Raw genomic sequence first — 19224 nt, 5'->3', positions numbered from 1 at the left:
CAAGTCCCTCTTCCTTTACTGTGCAAGCAAAAAAGTTTGATCACCTACGTGTCAAGCGGTTATGTTTATTTTTGCAAACTGGCAGATATACGAACACAAGACACTGTACACTTTGCTACTGCGTAAACAAGTCGTAGTAGAAAACGGATACGTCCAGTTTGTTGCGACTCCATTTTGGATCGAAAACGCATAGGGACGGTGCGCTGTTTCAGCGACGCTTCAGCGATTGCTTCGGAAAGATTTTAGATCCAGAATGGAAGGCTGAGGCCTACTGTTTTGTCGGCAGCTTTGAGGACCCTCAGGCGCTGGCGCGGACAGACCCAGGCCTGTCACATCTCCAAGTTGCGGAGCAAAACGAGAAACTCAGCAGCCGAGTGGCGGCGGAGGAGTCCGGATGTCGCCGCTAATGGAGCTGGAATAGCGGCGGTAGTGAAAACTCCACTCGTTTTCTTGTGAGGTGAGTAGCAGCGTTCCGATTTCAGTACATACATTGGAAATGCATACTGGGTGATTCTCGGTTCGTTTTATTAAAGCGGTGCTTGTTAACGCGTCAGCCGAAGCGAACCTGGCGAAGGCAACAGTAGAGTAGACTAGTAAAGCAGCCGCGGCGCGACCGTTTAAAAATCATGGTGTGTTTGTTACTAGACGAACTTTTCGTAGAGTTTTATTAAAAACGAAGTGTAGTTTTTTAAGAAATTTTTTTTAAAAATACTTTATCTCTAGACAAGTTGACTGGGCAGCTACAGTGGTGGTGGAGCACTGAGCTGGAACTGCTCTGTCTCTGCGGCGCTTCCATCATCCTCATGTTCCCCGAATCTGTGTTTCTGGGTTGCGAGTGGAATGATGTCCGAACCTCTCGCACGGTTTTGTCTCCTCGAACAAACTCCTGTGCGCGCTGCTCTGGCTGCTGTCAGTCAGTCAGTCAGTCAGTGCCTTGTCTTCAAGTGTCGGGCTAAAGAGTAGGCAGAAGGTCGGACACAAGGAGCGAGGCTCAGGGGACGTGCGGTACTGCTCACCGACCTGGCTGGTGGTGGTGGTAAGACACACAGCGAGCGCTTCACTCCTCCACTGCACCCTCTTCTTTGTGCTTTAACTAAATTGGTTTTTACTAGTGAGCTGCTGGGGATGAGAGCGGAACTTGGCCACAGCAGATGTGCTGCTCGAGCAGTGGCGCTCCTGGTCCCTGCCAGTGGGGCTCAGGGAGTTCATGAAAGACACCCATGGGATGGACACACGGAGAGCCATCGCAGTCTGGACACGACTCGAACCCTTGCCAAGCCTTGGCCGGATCTCCGGACACACACCGGCGTTTCTAACCACGCGGTTTCATTGCTCAACTGAGATCTTGGTTCCCCTAAGAGTCACTGACCATCCGGTACTATTTCGGGTGCCAGTTATCCTTCTCTGCTCAGGTTGAATACGCACTGCATGTTTAGTGTTACGTGATGTGATTTGTTTTATTCTAAGGTGTCCTATTCAATATGCTCTGACTAAATATTTTATTTAGAGGCTGCAAGGGGAACGTACGAGGAAAAACTTCTAAAATGAGTGTGGTTGAGTTCTTCTCGGTGAATCCCTGAGTTATAGTTTGTGACAGACTTGGGTAAAAACTGGGATAATTGACTACTGAGTTTTGTGATCTGTTATCCCTGAGGGTTCAGCTTCGTCACTAGAGACCAGTGAAGTGTTAACAATGCTGTCCCTCTCCTGTGTAACAGTGTGTACAGTTTAGGGAGCATTGTAATGACCCTGCTTCTGTCTTTCCATTTAAGTTCAACATGACACTAGCTACCTTTTTATTATTCGTTGCTCTTAAGTGCCATCTGTTCACTCCATAAATAATGTTGTGTTCTTTACTTTTGTCTTTAGACTTCCAAGGGGTGAATGCATAGCCAGTTAATGAAATTGTTGGCCCTTCTATTCTTTTTTTTTTTTTCCCCCCCTCCAACCTTTCCAAGCATTACTGTCATCTTCAGAAAGTGCAGTTTTCCTTTGGTGTGTCCAGAATGTGCTTCGTCATTTGTGCTTCTCGTGAAAGTTATGGTTTTATTTAATTCAAGATCTGTTTCCTGGCTTTCTTGGTACCCTTTAAAATGTATTCATTTAGTTAATTTTTTTCTTAGCAGCTTAGTGTCAGTCAGTTTACAGGGTTTGTAAAACAAATTACTTGGTTATTTACCAATTTGTACAGAGGCATAATTTTTACTGGAGCAATTTTACACTTAGTACCGGGTACTGCAGCATATGGGGTGATTTCAACCAGGAACTCTCAGCTTTCAAAGCGACAAGTTCATAGTTCAGAAGGGTGTGTGCTGCTCAGTTCTTTCACAGAGACCATGATGTTAGGTCCTCTGACAGAAATAGGTTAGATGTTGGCTTGCCTTAAGCTGCATTATTTGTTGTTGAACAACCTGTCTTTGCTGATCTACGTAAAGCTTGAAAGGATTCCTGGTTGCCTTCTTTGCATCAGTCTGGCATTGCAGTTTCTTCAATGCTCTCGGACCGCACCTACTCAATGAGTTCTTTTTATCATAATATTAAAGTATAGCATCAAGAAGATATATATTGTTTCTAGTCCTCAGTCAGCCCCTTCTGATTTCTTAAAATGAGGAAAAAACCATCAACTGACCATTATTGACATTTGTTTACAGTGAAATTTAAAAGTGGCTGTGTGACATTGACCCACGTTATGATATGTATAATTATGTACGGACAGACGTGTGCAAGAGGAAAAGGTATTATGCAATTCATGCAAAGGGATGTCTGTAGTGACCAGACACAGTTCAGCAACTCTGCTTAATGTCTGTGCCCTGTGAATCTAGAGGAAGCCCACAGGAGCAAGCGCTCTCCTGAACATCCTTCTTCTTGCGTGCACATGTGTGTGCACACACTGGAAGGTGTTCTCTACTACATGTTTACATATGTATGTTGAATTTTGTCCAGTTTTTACTAGAAGGTGGAATTTAGGCACATGATGAATGCATTTGGGAAGGGTCACCCATGTCGTTATCAAATATTCAAATTGCATCAACTGCCTAAATGACAAGATTTAACAAATTAAATCGGGGACTTGGTTGAAACATTGTATGCGTTGACATAGTCTAAATATCAACTGTATCAGTCCTACGTTGAGTGCTTTTGAAACTCCACTGATATTGAAATTTAGCTTGTGCTTCTTCTAGTTCTTGAAGACACATATGAGATCTTGTTCAATTATCAGTCTCAGGCTGGCACCCTAAGAGGACTGTCTTAAGGCTCAGGAATTCTTAACATGATGACCATTGCTTTGGGGACCAATTTGTGTCTTGATAGTGTGATGCATACATTTGTGCTGTAAATGAACTGAGTTCAATATGATATGAGTGTTTGGCATGTTGCTCATATAAAAATGTGTAAAATAGTAACGATGCATGAAGGATTTTCAATTACACGCAAAGTCTCTGTGCTTTCCTAATGTTCAGAAGCAGCCATTGAGGAAGGGTTTCAGTGATTTCTTTGGGATTGTTTGGACTTGGCAGTCCTGGGATAAGAAATGATGACCTGGGTCCAGGTCTTATTGGCTCTGTCCCAGACTCCAGACACAAGATGTGATGATCATTTTGGCAGATTACAACAGTCTGTGAACCTTATTGGGGGAAATGGTGTGGCAGACAAGCCCAGTTGAGGAGTACATCACACCCTTTCGCCTCTCTGGGGGCCTCAGTACTCAGCCCCTACACCAATCATCTGAAACAAAACCACATTCAAGCCTCAACTCCAAATTGCTCAAAGTAGGGGTGACGCTTCCTGTTCAGTAGCTGCTGCCCTATCGCAGTGGCTGATGATCAGCCTTTGGTATTTTGTTACTTCCAGTGTTTGCAGAGATATATTCTCTTCCTAAATGTAAAACTTGAACCACTGCTTCTTTCTTTCACAAATAAGTCTGTTTTAGCACTGTAATAATCTTGGTGTATTTCTTGTATTGGTGCAAGTCTGGATGTTCTCAAAAGTAGAAATGAAGCTTATTGTGGAGACTCCATTAAAAAGAGGGATGTCGCTCAGATTTTTGTTGTCTGTAAGAGATGTTGCAGTCTGAAAGACAAGATTTCTTAAATTTGAGATCTGAGGTAAATTCTCAGTGAAGTGACTGGTAGGACAGATGGCTGGCTTTTTTTTTTGTTTTGTTTCAAATCAAGGTTTTGACCCACAGAAATCTTGCTTTAGTGCTAGGATGTCAGTTGCTATAGTAGAAATCAGTGTTTTTTATCTGATTCCAGCGGGACCTTGTGGAATTCGCTCTGTCACTTGCATGTCTCAAAGATAATTTGTGGAATGGCATCTACAAAGGAGATCTTTGTGTTCATGGACACTTTTATGTTTAGAATGCAATTGAATTTGTTCTACAGATTGCTGGTCTGTTCATTTTTGGCTTCTGATAGTGGGTGTTTGGTCACATTATTTTGCTCCGTGCTGCTTAGTGTTATGTGTTATTGGGTCACATGTGGATAGCGTAATTTCATTCTTTTCCGCTTCTGTGTTGTTCCTGTGGTGGTATTGATCGCAAGATGGGAGTTCTTGGACAATTAATGGTTTTGTTGTTTAACTCATGACCCTCCCTCTTCTCTGTCCACAGTGGCCTGTGTTTAAACCACCATGGGGGATGTGGATGTGGAGCCTTCCCTCAACCAGGTGGAGGAGCATCAGCAGAGCCCCTCTGGCTCCTCCACATCCAGCCTCTCTTCTCCCTCCTCGCCTTCTGTCAGTCTTCAGCAAGTACAGCAGCAGCAGTCTCTCAGTCCTGGGAGCAGTGACAGTGCTCGGGGGGTTAGCCCACCCTTGGACATAATTTCTGAGGGTGTGGGGGAACTCAGTATTGTTATTGACCCTGAGATGGCGAAGAAAGCCTGCCAGGAAGTGCTGCAGAAGGTGAAACTCCTTAAGGGTGAGAAAAGTGCGGAGAGTGGCATGACTAATGGAACAGTACACGTGGAGCCTGTCGGGGGCGGGGAGGGAAAACCTCCCAAGATCCGGGAAGAGGAGGAGGAGGACCCCCTCCCTGGGACAGTGAAGAGTGCCCGGCGACGGCAGAAATATAATTCCTCCAAGCAGTCGTGGCTTTTGCGACTGTTTGAGTCCAAACTCTTTGATGTCTCTATGGCCATCTCCTATCTGTACAACTCCAAGGAGCCAGGGGTGCAGGCCTACATTGGCAACCGTCTCTTCAGCTTCCGCCACGAGGAAGTGGACTTTTACCTGCCACAGCTGCTTAACATGTACATCCATATGGATGAGGATGTGGGTGATGCCATCAAGCCCTACGTGGTGCACCGCTGTCGGCAAAGCATCAACTTTTCATTGCAGTGCGCCTGGCTGCTGGGGGCCTACTCATCCGACATGCACATCTCCACGCAGCGTCACTCTCGTGGCACCAAGCTGCGCAAACTCATCCTCTCAGATGAGCTTAAACCTGCGAGCCAGCGAGTCCGGCGGGAGCTGGCACCACCCCTATGCATGCCTCCTGTGCTTCCAGAGCATGGGCTCTCGCCCTCGAAGCGTACGCATCAGCGCTCCAAGTCAGATGCCACTGTCAGCATCAGCCTCAGCAGCAACCTGAAGAGGACAGCCAGCAACCCCAAGGTGGAGAGCAGCCAAGATGAGGTGGGCGTGGCCTTCTGTTCCCCTGGTTCAGTAGTAGGCCTGGGAATGGTGAAGAGCCCAGTGAAAACACTGTGTAATTTGTGCTCTACTTTAATTTGATATCCCTCTTTACTGTGCTATCTGTCTCCAAAACGTTTAGCTAACGTGTTTGACAAAATGTAGGGTTTTGATTTGACTTAATCAAAGGAATTGTACATTGTCAGGCTAAAATAATGCTTTGCCTTTTATAAAAGGAATTCATACATTTTATGTTATGTACAAGATTTGGCTCCACTTGGTTTGTGGCGGTGCTATGTGTTTGCATGAATAGCATAACCCTAAGACTTGTGGTCCATTCGCTATCCTCGTATTCAGAGGCTTGCAGAGCTGGCTGACACATGAACCTGCCTTTGCTCTGCCTCTCTCACAAAGTGGCCTGGCTAAGTGGGTTGCACACAAGTGGCAACACAAACAAGTAATGTGGGAGGAACAATGCTTCTGTACGTTCAAGCGAAACAAGGACGTTAACCACAAAAGATTAAGCCGTCCGTTCAGAAACTCATGAAAGGCCTTCCAGCGATTTGGAGCGCTTTTAAAAAGGTAGTAGGTTACATTATGGGTGAGGAGTTGGGTTTATGATTGCATTCACAGGACTGGCATTGTTGGTTTACCCTTGAAAAAGGAACGTTCTTCATTGAAAATACCCTCCTGCACAAAACGTTGAAATGAAGTCACTATCTAAAGCATATGCTATGCATCTAAATGACATCTTAGTGATAAAGAGGCTCCAGCTGGTTCCATGTCTCTTTAGCATATTGCTTGTATGATATGTTTTTTTTTTTTTTTTTTTTTTTTTTTTTTCCCCCCCCCTTTCCTTCTGTGTTATCTCTTGGGCCTTTCTCACGTGCAGAGCTTTTTTTCTCCTTTCATCAGCTGTGTTCACTGGGGATGTCTCTGGCAGTGGTGGGATATAGGTCAAGGGTCAGCGGATGTCCCTGGGGGTGGGGAGGACCCAGTGACGTCACACACTGTACACCTAGTGGAAGGCAATGTGTTACAGTGAACTCCTGCTGCTTATGTGGGTATTCATGCACGCGGGGTTCTTGTTACGACTTTAAGTGTGGCCAGATCTCTCTCTTGGTGTGTGCACAGTCACCGTTCAACTGAATGGCGCAGCTGTTCCTCATTCTGTACGCGGCTGTGCAATAACAAGCTGCAGTCGGCAGCTGTGACTGCCGGATGGCTATCAAAGAGGTTCCCGATGCAGCTCTGCCTGGTGTCGGGGGGTCCTGTAGGGTTCAAGGACTTCACCACATGGGTGTGGCTGCCTAACCACTGCGTGGTCATCTTCAGCTGTGTCCTGAAACTGGCGTCAGGCAGTCAACTAAACTTTCCAGGTTAACCTGTCTCATGGGATAGCTACACAGTGACGTACTTTTTCTTCACCCGCAACAAATGCAGCCACTAGGCTACACACGCTCTCCAGTGCTGCTCCTCCCATTCTTTCCTTGGCCCCACATGCTCTCCTTGTTGTCTGGGGAATCTGGCTCCTCTTTTGTCTTTGTTTGCTCCTATTAATCCCTTTTTCATCCATGAACTCAGCTCTTCTCACCTCACCTCCCCTCCCTCCCTCCCTTCCCCAATGCACCATCCTGCTCTCTCCCGTCAATGTGCTGGCCTGCTGTGGTGCATCTGCTCGTTTCTGATCTCTCTGGCTGTTTATCTTTTAATCCCCTTTTTCTCCCTGCTTGTTTTTTAACTGTTAACCCAATATATCTGTCTCTTTGCATTTGCCACGATGTGAAATCCTTGCAGAACTGTGTTATCAGGCACATGGCTGTGAGTTCAAGTAAAGGATGGGGATTCATGTCCCCCCTTGAACCACTTTGGCAGGGACATCTGTTGCCTGAAGTCACAATGAAAAAATTCTTCTTCCAACTTAAGCGAGTCAGTAATGTCCATGGCTAGAATTCCCTGTTTTTAAAAGCATCTTTCATCTTTTTTAGTGGTTGCATTTCTACAATGCTGTGATGAAAGATTGAAATGAACATAATCTCTTTGTTTAAGAAAGAAACTTAGTTTGTCAATTTGAATGATGATTCGGCTACTCGAATGGGGATGTTAAATATGTTTAGCGCAAGAAGTGGGGGATAGTCACTCAAATTGCTGACCTTAGGAAAATCACTAAACATGCACTATGATTCAGCAGGAATTCAGAATAGTTTTTCTTTCAGCTGTTCTGCTGTATTCAGGTGTGATAGGAAAGTGAAAGCAAAATAGCTACTTATCAGAGAGTGCATGTTTCCCAAAGCTGCAGTAAATTATATATGAAGAAATCCAGAGCCTTGACTTTGCTGAGATGCTTGTAATTGCTATGACATAACAGGAGATTATTGATTCTTCCATTGTGCCTTTGGACCATGATGTCAGAGGCCTGACAGTAATGCCCTGCCCTCCTCTGGTATGCAGTGAGGTCTCATCCCCTTCTGTCCACATCACTTCCCCCATTCTGCTGTCTCAACTTCACTCCAGACCACTTGTTATCTTTCCTACAATGACTCTTGTAACTGCCTTGTTAAGGGTTGTCTCATTATTCATTCACTGCTGCAACGCAAAGACCTGGTGTTTGTTAATCGAAGGGGCAGAGGTTGCTCTTTTGTCTAAGAGTCACTGTTTCATCACACTGTCATTCTGAGGGGCGATAGGTCTTATCATTTGTCTCCCGGAAAGCTGGAAAACCAGTTGTTTATATGTGAAGAAATGTTCTTTTTGGGTTCCTGTTCAGTGTATGCTGACTTGATTAAAATGGAGGAAAGGATTCACATTTGTTCCTTGACTTTCCATACAAATGCTTGTGTAAACCCTTCTGTGTTTCCTTGTGGAGATTTATTTATTTTTTTGTAACCAGCTGTACTGCACCTATTTTATTTATTTTTTAAAACCCTAATACTTTTCTGAATGAATTCCCCCCCGGTGGACAGGGTGGGCAGATACAGGTTGGTGTGGAATTGGAATTGGGCTATAAGAATGTTGCCCTTTAGTAAAACATGTTCAAGAAGGCCACAAAATAAAACAATTTTTTGTCCTGCATTTAAACACGCAATATTATAAAGAGCAAATTAAATTTTCCTGGAACTTATCATTTGCAGTGATTCTCATTAGTTCATCTGGACACCCAGTTATTACAGCTAATAACGGGAGAATATTTGGAGTCATTACTAGTTCATGGATAAATTTTGAAAACAGCTAGAATTGTGTACTAAACTCTACAAACTGTGTTGGGCTAATTAGGGGTTAATCAGTTGGGTTTGTAATGTCTACCAGTTGATTTGTAATGCTAACATTCATTCTGCTCACACATGAAGCAGGGATGATTTTTTTTTTTTTTTTTTTTTTTTTTTTTTTTTTTTTTTTGTTAGTATACTTTCTGAAAAATCCGTGGTAATTAGAGCTGCTGCTTTTGGACCCAAAGCTTTGAATCCCACCACCAGTTGTAGTATCTTTGAGCAGTTTAGGGACAGTACCCATCTGCATAAATGGGTAAATACAATGCTAAGGTACCTACAGCTGTCACTTTTGAGAAGAGCATCAACCAAGCGAATAAATGTCATGAAGCACCATTCCGAAAAAACTTCATAAGTTAACCATCATACCCTCGTGAGCCTAACGGAGGATAAACATTTGGGAGTTCTCTGAACATTAACAAGACTGATATAGAGAAGCCCATGAGAATAAATGAGGGTTTATTAATAAGTGTGTGAAATGGCTATGTCCTCATTTCCTTTGTGTGCTTTGGGCTGTTTTCTTTACTTGATTTTCCTGCATCTCCAGTTTCTTCACTCCTGCCTGTCAGAGATGGTCCTTCTCATCAGCGGACCCCTCCCACCCTGTGACTGGATTTGGTCTCATGACAGCACATACTCTCCCTCTCCCGGGGTAGCCCCTACATGCTTCATTGTCCCTGAAGCCCCTACTAATCCACAGGAAGAACTGCCCCTTCAGCCTCACTGGGTGTTGGTTCCACACAGAGAGCTTGTCTGACATAATGGTTGAGTGAAGGAGCAGAAATGGACAGCCTCAGCCACCTGGCACTGAAGGGTCTCAAAGTGAATCTGGCCTTCTGCTTGATAAAGCATTTATGTTCTGTACTCATGTAGCGGCAGGGCAGGGTAGTGGTATAGGGTTTTGTCTTGTGAAGCGGTACAGCTGCACATTTCATTATGATGAGCAGTAACATATTTGACATGTAGTGTCAGCACAGCTATAGTCATTCTGCAGTTATCACCGGAATGGAATGGGTGAAATATTAGTAAGTAGATGTAGCAGATGAAGAATGCTGTCGCACTGCTGTTTTCAAAGTCTGCAAACATTCACACCAATAATATATGCTAATTTAGAGGTGCTTCATTGTAAATGACTGAAATATAAGAATGGTTGTTTTATTCCCTACTACAGCTAGTTCAACAGACACATTGACAGTTGTCACTAGTTTAATAGTGTTCTGTTATCTTAATGTTATGTAAAAAAAAATGCAGGTTTTTTTTTTTTTCTTAATTGGTTTGTTGTTAAGGTTAGCTCTGATGAAATACTGCTTTTTTTCTTGTTTCTCTGGTGTCTCTTTCTCCACCATCACCCCCCCCAAATTCTCAGAACTACAAGTCTAATCTCTGTGTAGCTGCTGTCATGGAAAGACTGGGGGAGGTCAGAGCTGGGCACTTCCTGTGCTCCTGAGATTGTCTGCTTAACCCAGATTAAGGATGATATGGACTGTGCAATGTTCACCTTTGCTTGGGACTCACCTTCACCAGAGTCTATGTCTAATCTCTGTCTCTCTCTCATCTGGGCCACATCACTACTAGGCTTCATTCCACAGAACAGTAGCCTCAGGTCTCAGAGCTTGTAATCATAGTTCTTCTTATATGTGAGGTCAGGCTCCTGTGTAACAATGTGCTCTGCCCTACTTGCTGCAAGCTCCCGTTTCCTAGAATAGCGCAGCAGCCTGTGTGCTCAGGAGGCTCCAATGATGATGTGTCACTGTACTATAGTGTTGCCCTGTTTAGGTCTGACCACCAATGAATTGTACAAATCAGTGTAGAAAGAGCAGAAGGTCACAGGTGCCCAATTGTCTGTTACCGTAAAGCTGACTTTTTTTTTTTTTTTTTTTGTCACCTCCTCTTCCCATTCCTATGCTGTAATAATCTCCTTTCTCAGGATCTGAGCTCCAGCACTGAGAGCCTTGAGTTAGAGACTGGTGCAGTAAGTCAACTGCCTCTTTGACCTTAGGAACTATGGGCTACTGGAGCTCTTAGCCCTCAGCCCTTGCCTTCAAATGCCTTCTGTTACTCTTAATGGAGTGAGTTTAATGTGTGCAAGAAATGCCTGTTTTTCCCAGTGTATACAGGGAACAACAAAAGTGCACTGAGTACAGTCGTTTATGTTCCATACAAACAGCACACAATTCACTCCATAAAATTGTCTTATGATTCTTCTTATGGCTTTTATTTTACTAATTTATGCAAATGCTATTATTGACTAATCAAAACTTTTGACTTGCTGATGGTGGTTTTTTTTTTTTTGGCTCAACTGTCACCAAATGCTATGTGGATATAAATGCCTTCAATAATGATTGATGCAGGTCTCAGTTTTGATTCAGTCCTGAAAGCATGGGCAGTACCAGCTCTTGAGTGCCACTGAGTGAGTTTGTTTGTGCCATTTCCCAGCTCTGTAATTTTTGACAGAAACCATTATTTGTGTAGTCAAAAGCAGTGGAAATGTACAAACAGTTTTTGGCTTTTCAAGATTGGAAATGCCCATGGCGATAAATATGCCTTTTTTTTTTTGTAGTTTTTTCAAGTTTTACATGCATATTTCATAATTCAGTCTAAAGAATATTCTAAGAGTGATTTGTATATCCTGGGCTTGTGGGCTTTTACTTGGGAATACAGCTCTGAGCTCAACATGAGTCCTCTGAACTGGCTTTCTGCATGGCTGGTGTTTCTTTGGGCACGGGAAGGCTCCTTTTATATCATCTGGTGAATTGCAGGGTAGGAAATGTATGGAAGTGTCAGAGAAGCACTTTTGTTCCAACAGGTGGATGAGGAGGAACATGGATGAACCTTCGCAGAACTTGTGTGGTTTGTTTGTTAATGAAGAGAAATTGCATTGACTGTCCTTTTTCAACCCCTCCACCTCATAATCTGTGACTGAATGTCCACTTGTTCTTCCATTATTCCATAGTCTGATGCCTACAAATCAATGCTCATATTTTCTTTGTCTTTTTTAGAAGTACAAATCAGTGCATACCTTTCCCTTGTTAATTTACCTGAGTCAGGTTACTTATACTATAAAATGCTATAATTTATATAAAGTACATTATTATAATTTGATACCTTTCTAAATGTGCCATGGCATTTCTTCTGTAGTTCTAGTTAAGCAAGGTAATTTTTAAGTTGTAGGGATTTTCAGCTTTGAAAGGAATGCCTCTGACTCAATGTATCTTGCCAGCATAGGATTCTTCTGCTGAGAGTTTGCTCAATTGTCCTAATTGACTCTCATGCTCTGAATGATTTTAATGGCTGGCTGTCAGCTCATGGGGTTTGTTCATTGAAGTGACACAAAAGAGGATTTGTTGGCTTGTTAGTGTGGCTTCAAATTTGCTGAAGTTTATGAATTTTTTTTTGTCTTACCAAATGAGTACTTCCTCTTCAGTTGAGCCACCTGGTGTTTACTGTACAGTATTGCACTGATGCCTAGTAAAATGCTACGTCCTCCGCATGCAGTCATTTGTGCTTTGTGTTCCAGAAGTACAGCTACAGATGTTACATTTTCTTTCACGACAGCCTGACTCAGTGTCATTTTATGCTCAGCCTTGCTGGGAAGACTTATGAGAAGACCTTGTAGGATTAGCTGGTCAAGTCATCTTAGTTGAATCACTACATCTCCTTCAAGTTGCTGTTTATATATATTTTTTTCTCCTCCCCTTTCTCCTGTCCCACTCACAGTCAGAGTATTAATCAATTTTTCACAGCTTTTTGAATTCTGTCCATCTCATTGCTAAATCCAAAATGTACGTTGTTCTTGGCGTGTCCCTTATTTTTGCCTTTTCACTGTCCTGCTCACTCAGCCAGCACGCCTCACACCACAGCGGGAGTTCATTAAGTCCTTGATGGGCATTGGTAAGCGGCTGGCCACTCTTCCCACCAAGGAGCAGAAGACGCAGCGGCTCATTTCAGAGCTCTCTTTGCTCAACCACAAGCTGCCAGCACGTGTCTGGCTGCCTACGGCTGCCTTTGACCACCATGTAGTTCGTGTGCCTCACACGCAAGCCGTGGTGCTCAACTCCAAAGACAAGGTAGGAGCTCCTTCTACAGTGACACGACATTGGAAACCAGCTTTAATGCCCCCCTCCAATTTACGTCCATATTGTTTACTTATTCTACCCTGTAATAACTTACTCATTTCTGGCACCTTAGCAGTCATCATAGACAAATTGTATGTGTGAGAGTGTGTGTGCGCACAACTGTGTAGTGTGGAGTCTTATGTGTTTTTTGGTCTTATGCCACCTGTGCTATTGAAATTCAATGTCGTTTGCATGTCATTGCACTTTGTGTGTCCTCTTAGGCACCATACTTAATTTACGTGGAGGTGCTGGAGTGTGACAACTTCGAGACATCCAACGTCCCAGTACGGATCCCAGAAACACGCATTCGCAGCACACGGTCGGTGGAGAACCTGCCTGACTGTGGAATCACGGCCGATCAGCGTGCCTCCAGCTTCTCCACTGTGCCCAACTATGACAATGATGACGAGGCCTGGTCTGTTGACGACATTGTTGAGCTACAGGTTGAGGTAATCAAAACATGCTGACACATTATATATGATTTACCCAATTGTATTGAAAGCAGAGCTGGGTTTAATTGTAGCCCTTTAACCACTGGGAACTTAAGATTCTATATTTATAGATATTTGAACATTGATTTGGGGGGCTAGCTAGTTAGTGTAGTGGTTAGTCATCACTTTGAACTTAAGTGGCCCAGGTTCAAATCCTGCTGTAGCACCTTTGTTCAGTGTATTTACCCTGACTTGCTCTGGTAAGAATGACCACATTGTAAAAATGGGTAAATTATTGTAATTAGCTGAATGAACAAATGTAATAGTATTCTTTGTAAAAGGATTGAAATATACAAACTCAAAATCCAAGATGGTACAAAATTTAAAAGCATTATAAATAAAAATGAATGTCATCTTGCTGACCACAGCATCTCTACTTTTTTGGCATTATTTCACCTTTTCCTGTATAATAGCTTTATTAAATAGTTTTATGCTTTATGCAGTGTACCTTGGATTTTTTTTTTTTTTTTTTTTGTGCCGTATCTGTTGACTTAGCAACAGATGAGGCCACTTGGAGTTTTTGGAAACTTTGGGTATGTGTATTTCAGGGTCCGAACAGCCAAATGTTGCACAGTACCTTCTTAGACATATTTGTTCCTCATGCTTAATTTTGTACTTAGTTGCATAGACATTTTATTTAAAACCAAAAAAGTTTTGTGCTCCACCTGTTTACACAGCTTAATGTTTTTACTTGAAGTACTTTTCCTCAAACATACAGCAGCATGGTGGCAGCTGAGAACATTAACCCTTGTAACTGCTATATTGTTTTCTATACCTTTCTTATTATTCACCATTTAACAAAATAATTTGAGATTTTATATATATATTTGTAAAGTGAATAATAAGGATGTCTTTTGAAATTTTTTCCTTTTGTGTAATGTTTGCATTTATTCATCTAGCTGATGCTTTTCTTCAAAGCAACTTAGTGTTAAGGTACTAAGTTATTTATCCATTTATACAGCTGGGAAATTTTACTGGTGCAATTCAGGGTAAGTACCTTAGTACCTTCCTCAAGGGTACTGCAGCCGGAGATGGGAATTAAACCTGTGACCTCTGGGTCTAAAGGCAGTAGTTCTGACCACTACACTACTAGCTGTCCCAATGCAGTCTTTTTTTTTTTTTTTTTTTTTAAATTATTCTTAACTAAATTTTGTTCTGTATTTGTATTTTCTTTATACATCGACAATCCTAGTAATGAATTTTCCATCTGGTAGCTATAGTTTCATAAAATTTTGGACATGAACAATGGCAGTTGGTCACTATTCTGTATGTTTACTGGTATTGTATTCATCTATTCATATGACCCGATTGATTTTGAGTACTATTTTTAATTAAAATATCACATGGAAAGAAATAGTAACGCACCATTTTGATATCCAGTAAGATCTGTGATTTGACAGTCTCAATATTTGTGCTTGCTATTGTATGCATAAAAGCTGCTCAGTTAAAGGTTATTACTGTTGATGCCATTGTGCTGCCTCATCTCCAGCTCCCAGAGGTCCACACAAACAGCTGTGACAACATTTCCCAGTTCTCAGTTGATAGCATTACCAGTCAGGAAAGCAAGGAACCTGTCTTCATTGCAGCTGGAGACATCAGGTATATAATGCCACACGAACTGCAAAATCTGCTGGTTGAACATGAGCTATAAAAGGCAGTAAATATTTAACATAATTGTACATGTTTGTACATTGGTTGGTGTGATGGAGAATAATCAGAAGGTACCTTGTGTGTTTTCAGGCGGCGTCTTTCAGAACAGTTGGCTCACACTCCTACAACATTTAGGAGGGATCCAGAGGATCCCTCTGCTGTTGCCCTTAAGGAACCCTGGCAGGAGAAAGTTCGGTGAGTTAGTATGGCCCCACAACATGAACTGTAAATATTAAAAGAAATCATCTAGTTTAATGCTTTGTGGCATGTGTATAAATGAAATTTAGTCAATATAGTTGTTCCTTTTTAGTTTGTTCATTTAATTTAAGTATAAACTCCTTTGCTTTCTGGTTGAGCCTGAGATTTATTTTTTGTGTGACGCAGGAGGATAAGAGAAGCTTCTCCGTATGGCCATCTGCACAACTGGAGACTGCTCTCAGTCATTGTCAAGTGTGGAGATGACCTCCGGCAAGAGCTGCTTGCCTACCAAGTGCTGTGCCAACTGCAGGTATATCAAAGTGACAAGATCTTGGCTTCATTTGCGCATTCAAAATTGAGAAATTCAGTATAGTCAAGGTGCTGTGCGGGACTAATGCACTGTACATACTCTTACTGAGCATCATGACAGATTGCGTCAATTGTGATTGGTCAGTCCTGTGCAACTGTGTGAATGCTGTTATTTGTTGCCAATAATGATATTTAGCAATAAAGTACATATCTGTTTGCAGTGTGGTCACAGCAAAAGTTAAGTCACAATGTTGGTCTTCCTCCAGTTCATCTGGGAGCAGGAGCGAGTACCCCTGTGGATCAAGCCCTACAAGATCTTGGTCATCTCCTCAGACAGCGGCATGATTGAGCCGGTAGTGAATGCTGTATCCATCCATCAGGTGAAGAAGCAGAGCCAGCTCTCTTTGCTGGATTACTTCCTTCAGGAGCATGGAAGTTACACCACGGAGGCCTTCCTGTCCGCCCAGAGGAACTTTGTGCGGAGTTGTGCTGGGTACAGCCTCATCTGCTACCTGCTGCAAGTCAAGGACAGGTGAAGGCTGTGGTCTCCTTACATAATGACCTTCACCCCTGTTCAAAAAGTCTGCCGTTTTATTTGATGCACCATGCACCTCTAGTTTTATGCAAGTTACTTCTTTCCAGGTTGCATAGCTTTAATATAGTTTTACAGAGGGCAAATCTAAGCGATTAAATTACTGCAAGTTTTAGCACAGTGGTGGGGGACTTCTTGCATTTGAGGACAGATATATCTATCCTCCCCTGTCACTGAATAAGGATTACTACATCCACATCTGTCTCTTTACTCTTTTGTATCTAATTTTGACCTTCTCATTGCAGGCACAATGGTAACATCTTGCTGGACTCCGAAGGCCACATCATTCACATTGACTTTGGCTTCATTCTGTCCAGTTCCCCCCGCAACCTGGGCTTTGAGACCTCTGCTTTCAAACTCACCAGCGAGTTTGTTGATGTAAGTCTGTGCTGTGATTTCACCATGACAACACTGCCGCATAGAGAGATGACTGGGTCCTTTTCCATTGCATTGTTTTGTGAAATATACAAATATCTTGTGGTGGATAACACTAACTTCTTATTAGTACAACTATCGTTAGTATGCATGACATTCTCTATCATGTCACAAAGTGTAATTCACATGCTGTCGTAATTACAGATGATTGTTTTTTAGAAACTGCTTCGTTCCCCAGCTTTGAGTTAATACTTCATTCTGCCTGTCTGTATCTCACAGGTGATGGGGGGGCAAGATGGAGACATGTTTAACTACTACAAGATGCTGATGCTACAAGGTTTGATTGCTGCACGAAAGCACATGGAGAAGGTGATCCAGATTGTGGAGATCATGCAACAAGGTAAGAACCTCCTTTGAAAGACAGAGGCTGTGGTCTGATCATCAGCCCTGGAAATACTGTCAGTACAGATTTGAAGTAGTAGGTACATTAAAACATGTATACATTTGTAGAATGCTCTGTCAACTCACCTTAGGTGGAAAAGTATGAGGGTGTGAATTAAAGGGTGTTGTTTTGGCTGATTACCATTGACAAACACATTTCAAAATTGATTTCTCGTGTCAACAAACTTTGAAATTTAATAGGAAGTGCCACATTCTGCACTGAAGCCTCTGTCATCTTCACAGGCTCACAGCTGCCCTGCTTCCATGGGTCGAGTACCATTCGAAACCTGAAGGAACGCTTCCACATGAACCTGACGGAGGAGCAGCTGCAGATGCTGGTGGAGCAGATGGTGGAAGGCTCTATGCGATCGCTTACCACCAAGCTGTATGATGGCTTCCAGTACCTCACCAATGGCATCATGTGAATGCTTATGTACAGATATACTTGCAGAAGGATCTGCACATAACTGGACTTGTATGCAGAGAAGTGCAAGTAGACTTGGGGTGCCACGCACCTTGCAGAGACCACTCATCTCCCATTGTTGCCCTGTGTTTGCCTCTTCTCCTAATCGACAGACAGCTTTGGATCCACCAACTTGTAATTTTCCTTGGTCTCCTCTGTCTCTTCTGGTTTTCTTTCTTGCTTTTCACTCTGTTGCCACCCCCAATCTCCCAGTTAGTTCTGTTTTGCTTCTGTTTTTAAGTGTTCTTTTGGGATACCTTTAGCAAGTCTTTTTTTTTTTTTTCTTTCTTTTTTCCTTTTAATTTTTTTCTAACCCATGTAGCAATTGGGGCACATCTTTAAGATGGTATTCCATCAGTTACCTAGCTTTAAGTATGCTTTTACTGTGTATGACTTGCAAATAGACTATGCATCATCACCTCAGGTCTAACTGATGGTGCCACACCATCCTCAAAACTATCTTAATCACAGTGCTTCTGCTGTTGGTGTGCAGTATAAACACAGTGGCAAACCAGGGTGATAGTGGACAAAGTTGCGCTATCTGCCCAGCCTGACCTTGGTTGCTACACTATCATACTGCAGCCATCAGTGATGGATAACTGTACAGACTTCTTTTGTGCTCAGACTTTATGGCCTGAAAATTTCACAGTCCTAGTTTGATTCAGGGTAAAGTCATTGGCTATACTGACTATGTTTTAGACCTTTTCACCACTGGAGTGTAGTCTCATGTAGGACTGGAAGGATGGAAAGAATTAATGTCTGTAAGGCATAGTGCATTTCTTTTAAATAATGATGGACAATGAAAGTGATAAATTGCACTTTTTGTTGTCCATGAAAGTTGAAGGCTATTGTGGAGGTAATGTTTTATATTGTAGATATTAGGGATATAAATCCCTATGAAATTTTGTCGATAGCTAGGGTAGATATGCTAGCATCTCAACTTGTGTGCAGTACCATAGTCCCACCCCCATTTGATATTTATCTCCAGCCAATGATTTTTGTTCTTTGTCCTGAGATGCTCTACTCAAGAGCTTTTTTTTTATTTTTCATTTTTCGTTTTTGTAGCCATAAGTCTGCAGTCCCATATCAGCCCTCAGCCAAAACATACAATTTGTTCAATCAGTTTTGCTGACTACAACCATTAATCCTACTATCAGGCAGAGAATTTCTGCTTTTCACAGTTTCCTTTTTTGCTAACACTTGTAACAGGACATTTACAGTTCCTCTAGGTATACACCATCCACATAAGAGGTTCTTGAGCTTCCGGTGTGCACAAGGGTTTAATAGCACATGTTGGACATGTGATGTTGTGTGGAGGAGCAGGAAGAGGAAGAAGAGGAGGAACCTGGTTGTCTAGTCACATGCTACAAGCCACATAGTACCCAACACGAGAAGAACAGTCAGACTGACCGTTCTTGAATTCCAGAATACATTTTACTTTTGTTGATTACTGTGAGGAGTCTTTCTGAAGCAGCATTGATACACAGGAAAGTAACACAAGTACAGAATGCTTGCTGCTGACCTGTTGGACTGAAGGACTTTCTGCTGTCTTGTTTACTGACCTCTTGTGTATTATGACTAAACTGCAAAACATCTGAATCCCTTTGATAATCCATGCCCCCTGTGCAGAAACCTGTGATTCTCCCCCTTCAGTAAAGCAGGTGATGACTATGCCACTAAAACAAGACAG

At 42.6% G+C, this 19224-nt stretch overlaps 1 protein-coding gene across 3 annotated transcripts; it reads left to right on the top strand.

Moving 5' to 3' along the window:
- Positions 1-266: 266 nt before the first annotated feature.
- Positions 267-17741, top strand: pi4kb (phosphatidylinositol 4-kinase, catalytic, beta). 3 transcript variants are annotated; one of them, XM_018764748.2, is made up of 12 exons: positions 267-457; positions 4613-5637; positions 10828-10872; positions 12740-12967; positions 13237-13464; positions 14996-15105; positions 15247-15351; positions 15541-15664; positions 15930-16195; positions 16501-16633; positions 16910-17030; positions 17315-17741. In XM_018764748.2, exons 2-12 carry the CDS (start codon positions 4633-4635, stop codon positions 17494-17496), a joined length of 2547 nt encoding a protein of 848 aa, XP_018620264.1. In that variant the 5' UTR covers positions 267-457; positions 4613-4632; the 3' UTR covers positions 17497-17741. The 3 variants fall into 3 exon arrangements, with proteins under 3 accessions (XP_018620264.1, XP_018620261.1, XP_018620262.1); XM_018764745.2 differs by lacking the exon at positions 10828-10872 and having other exon boundaries at positions 268-457; XM_018764746.1 differs by lacking the exons at positions 267-457; positions 4613-5637; positions 10828-10872 and adding an exon at positions 11707-11745.
- Positions 17742-19224: the final 1483 nt, after the last annotated feature.

Source organism: Scleropages formosus, chromosome 18 (genome assembly GCF_900964775.1).
Source record: "Scleropages formosus chromosome 18, fSclFor1.1, whole genome shotgun sequence".
NCBI lineage: Eukaryota > Metazoa > Chordata > Actinopteri > Osteoglossiformes > Osteoglossidae > Scleropages > Scleropages formosus.
Note: the sequence above shows the minus strand (reverse complement) of the source record. Positions and strands in the feature narration are given on the sequence as shown.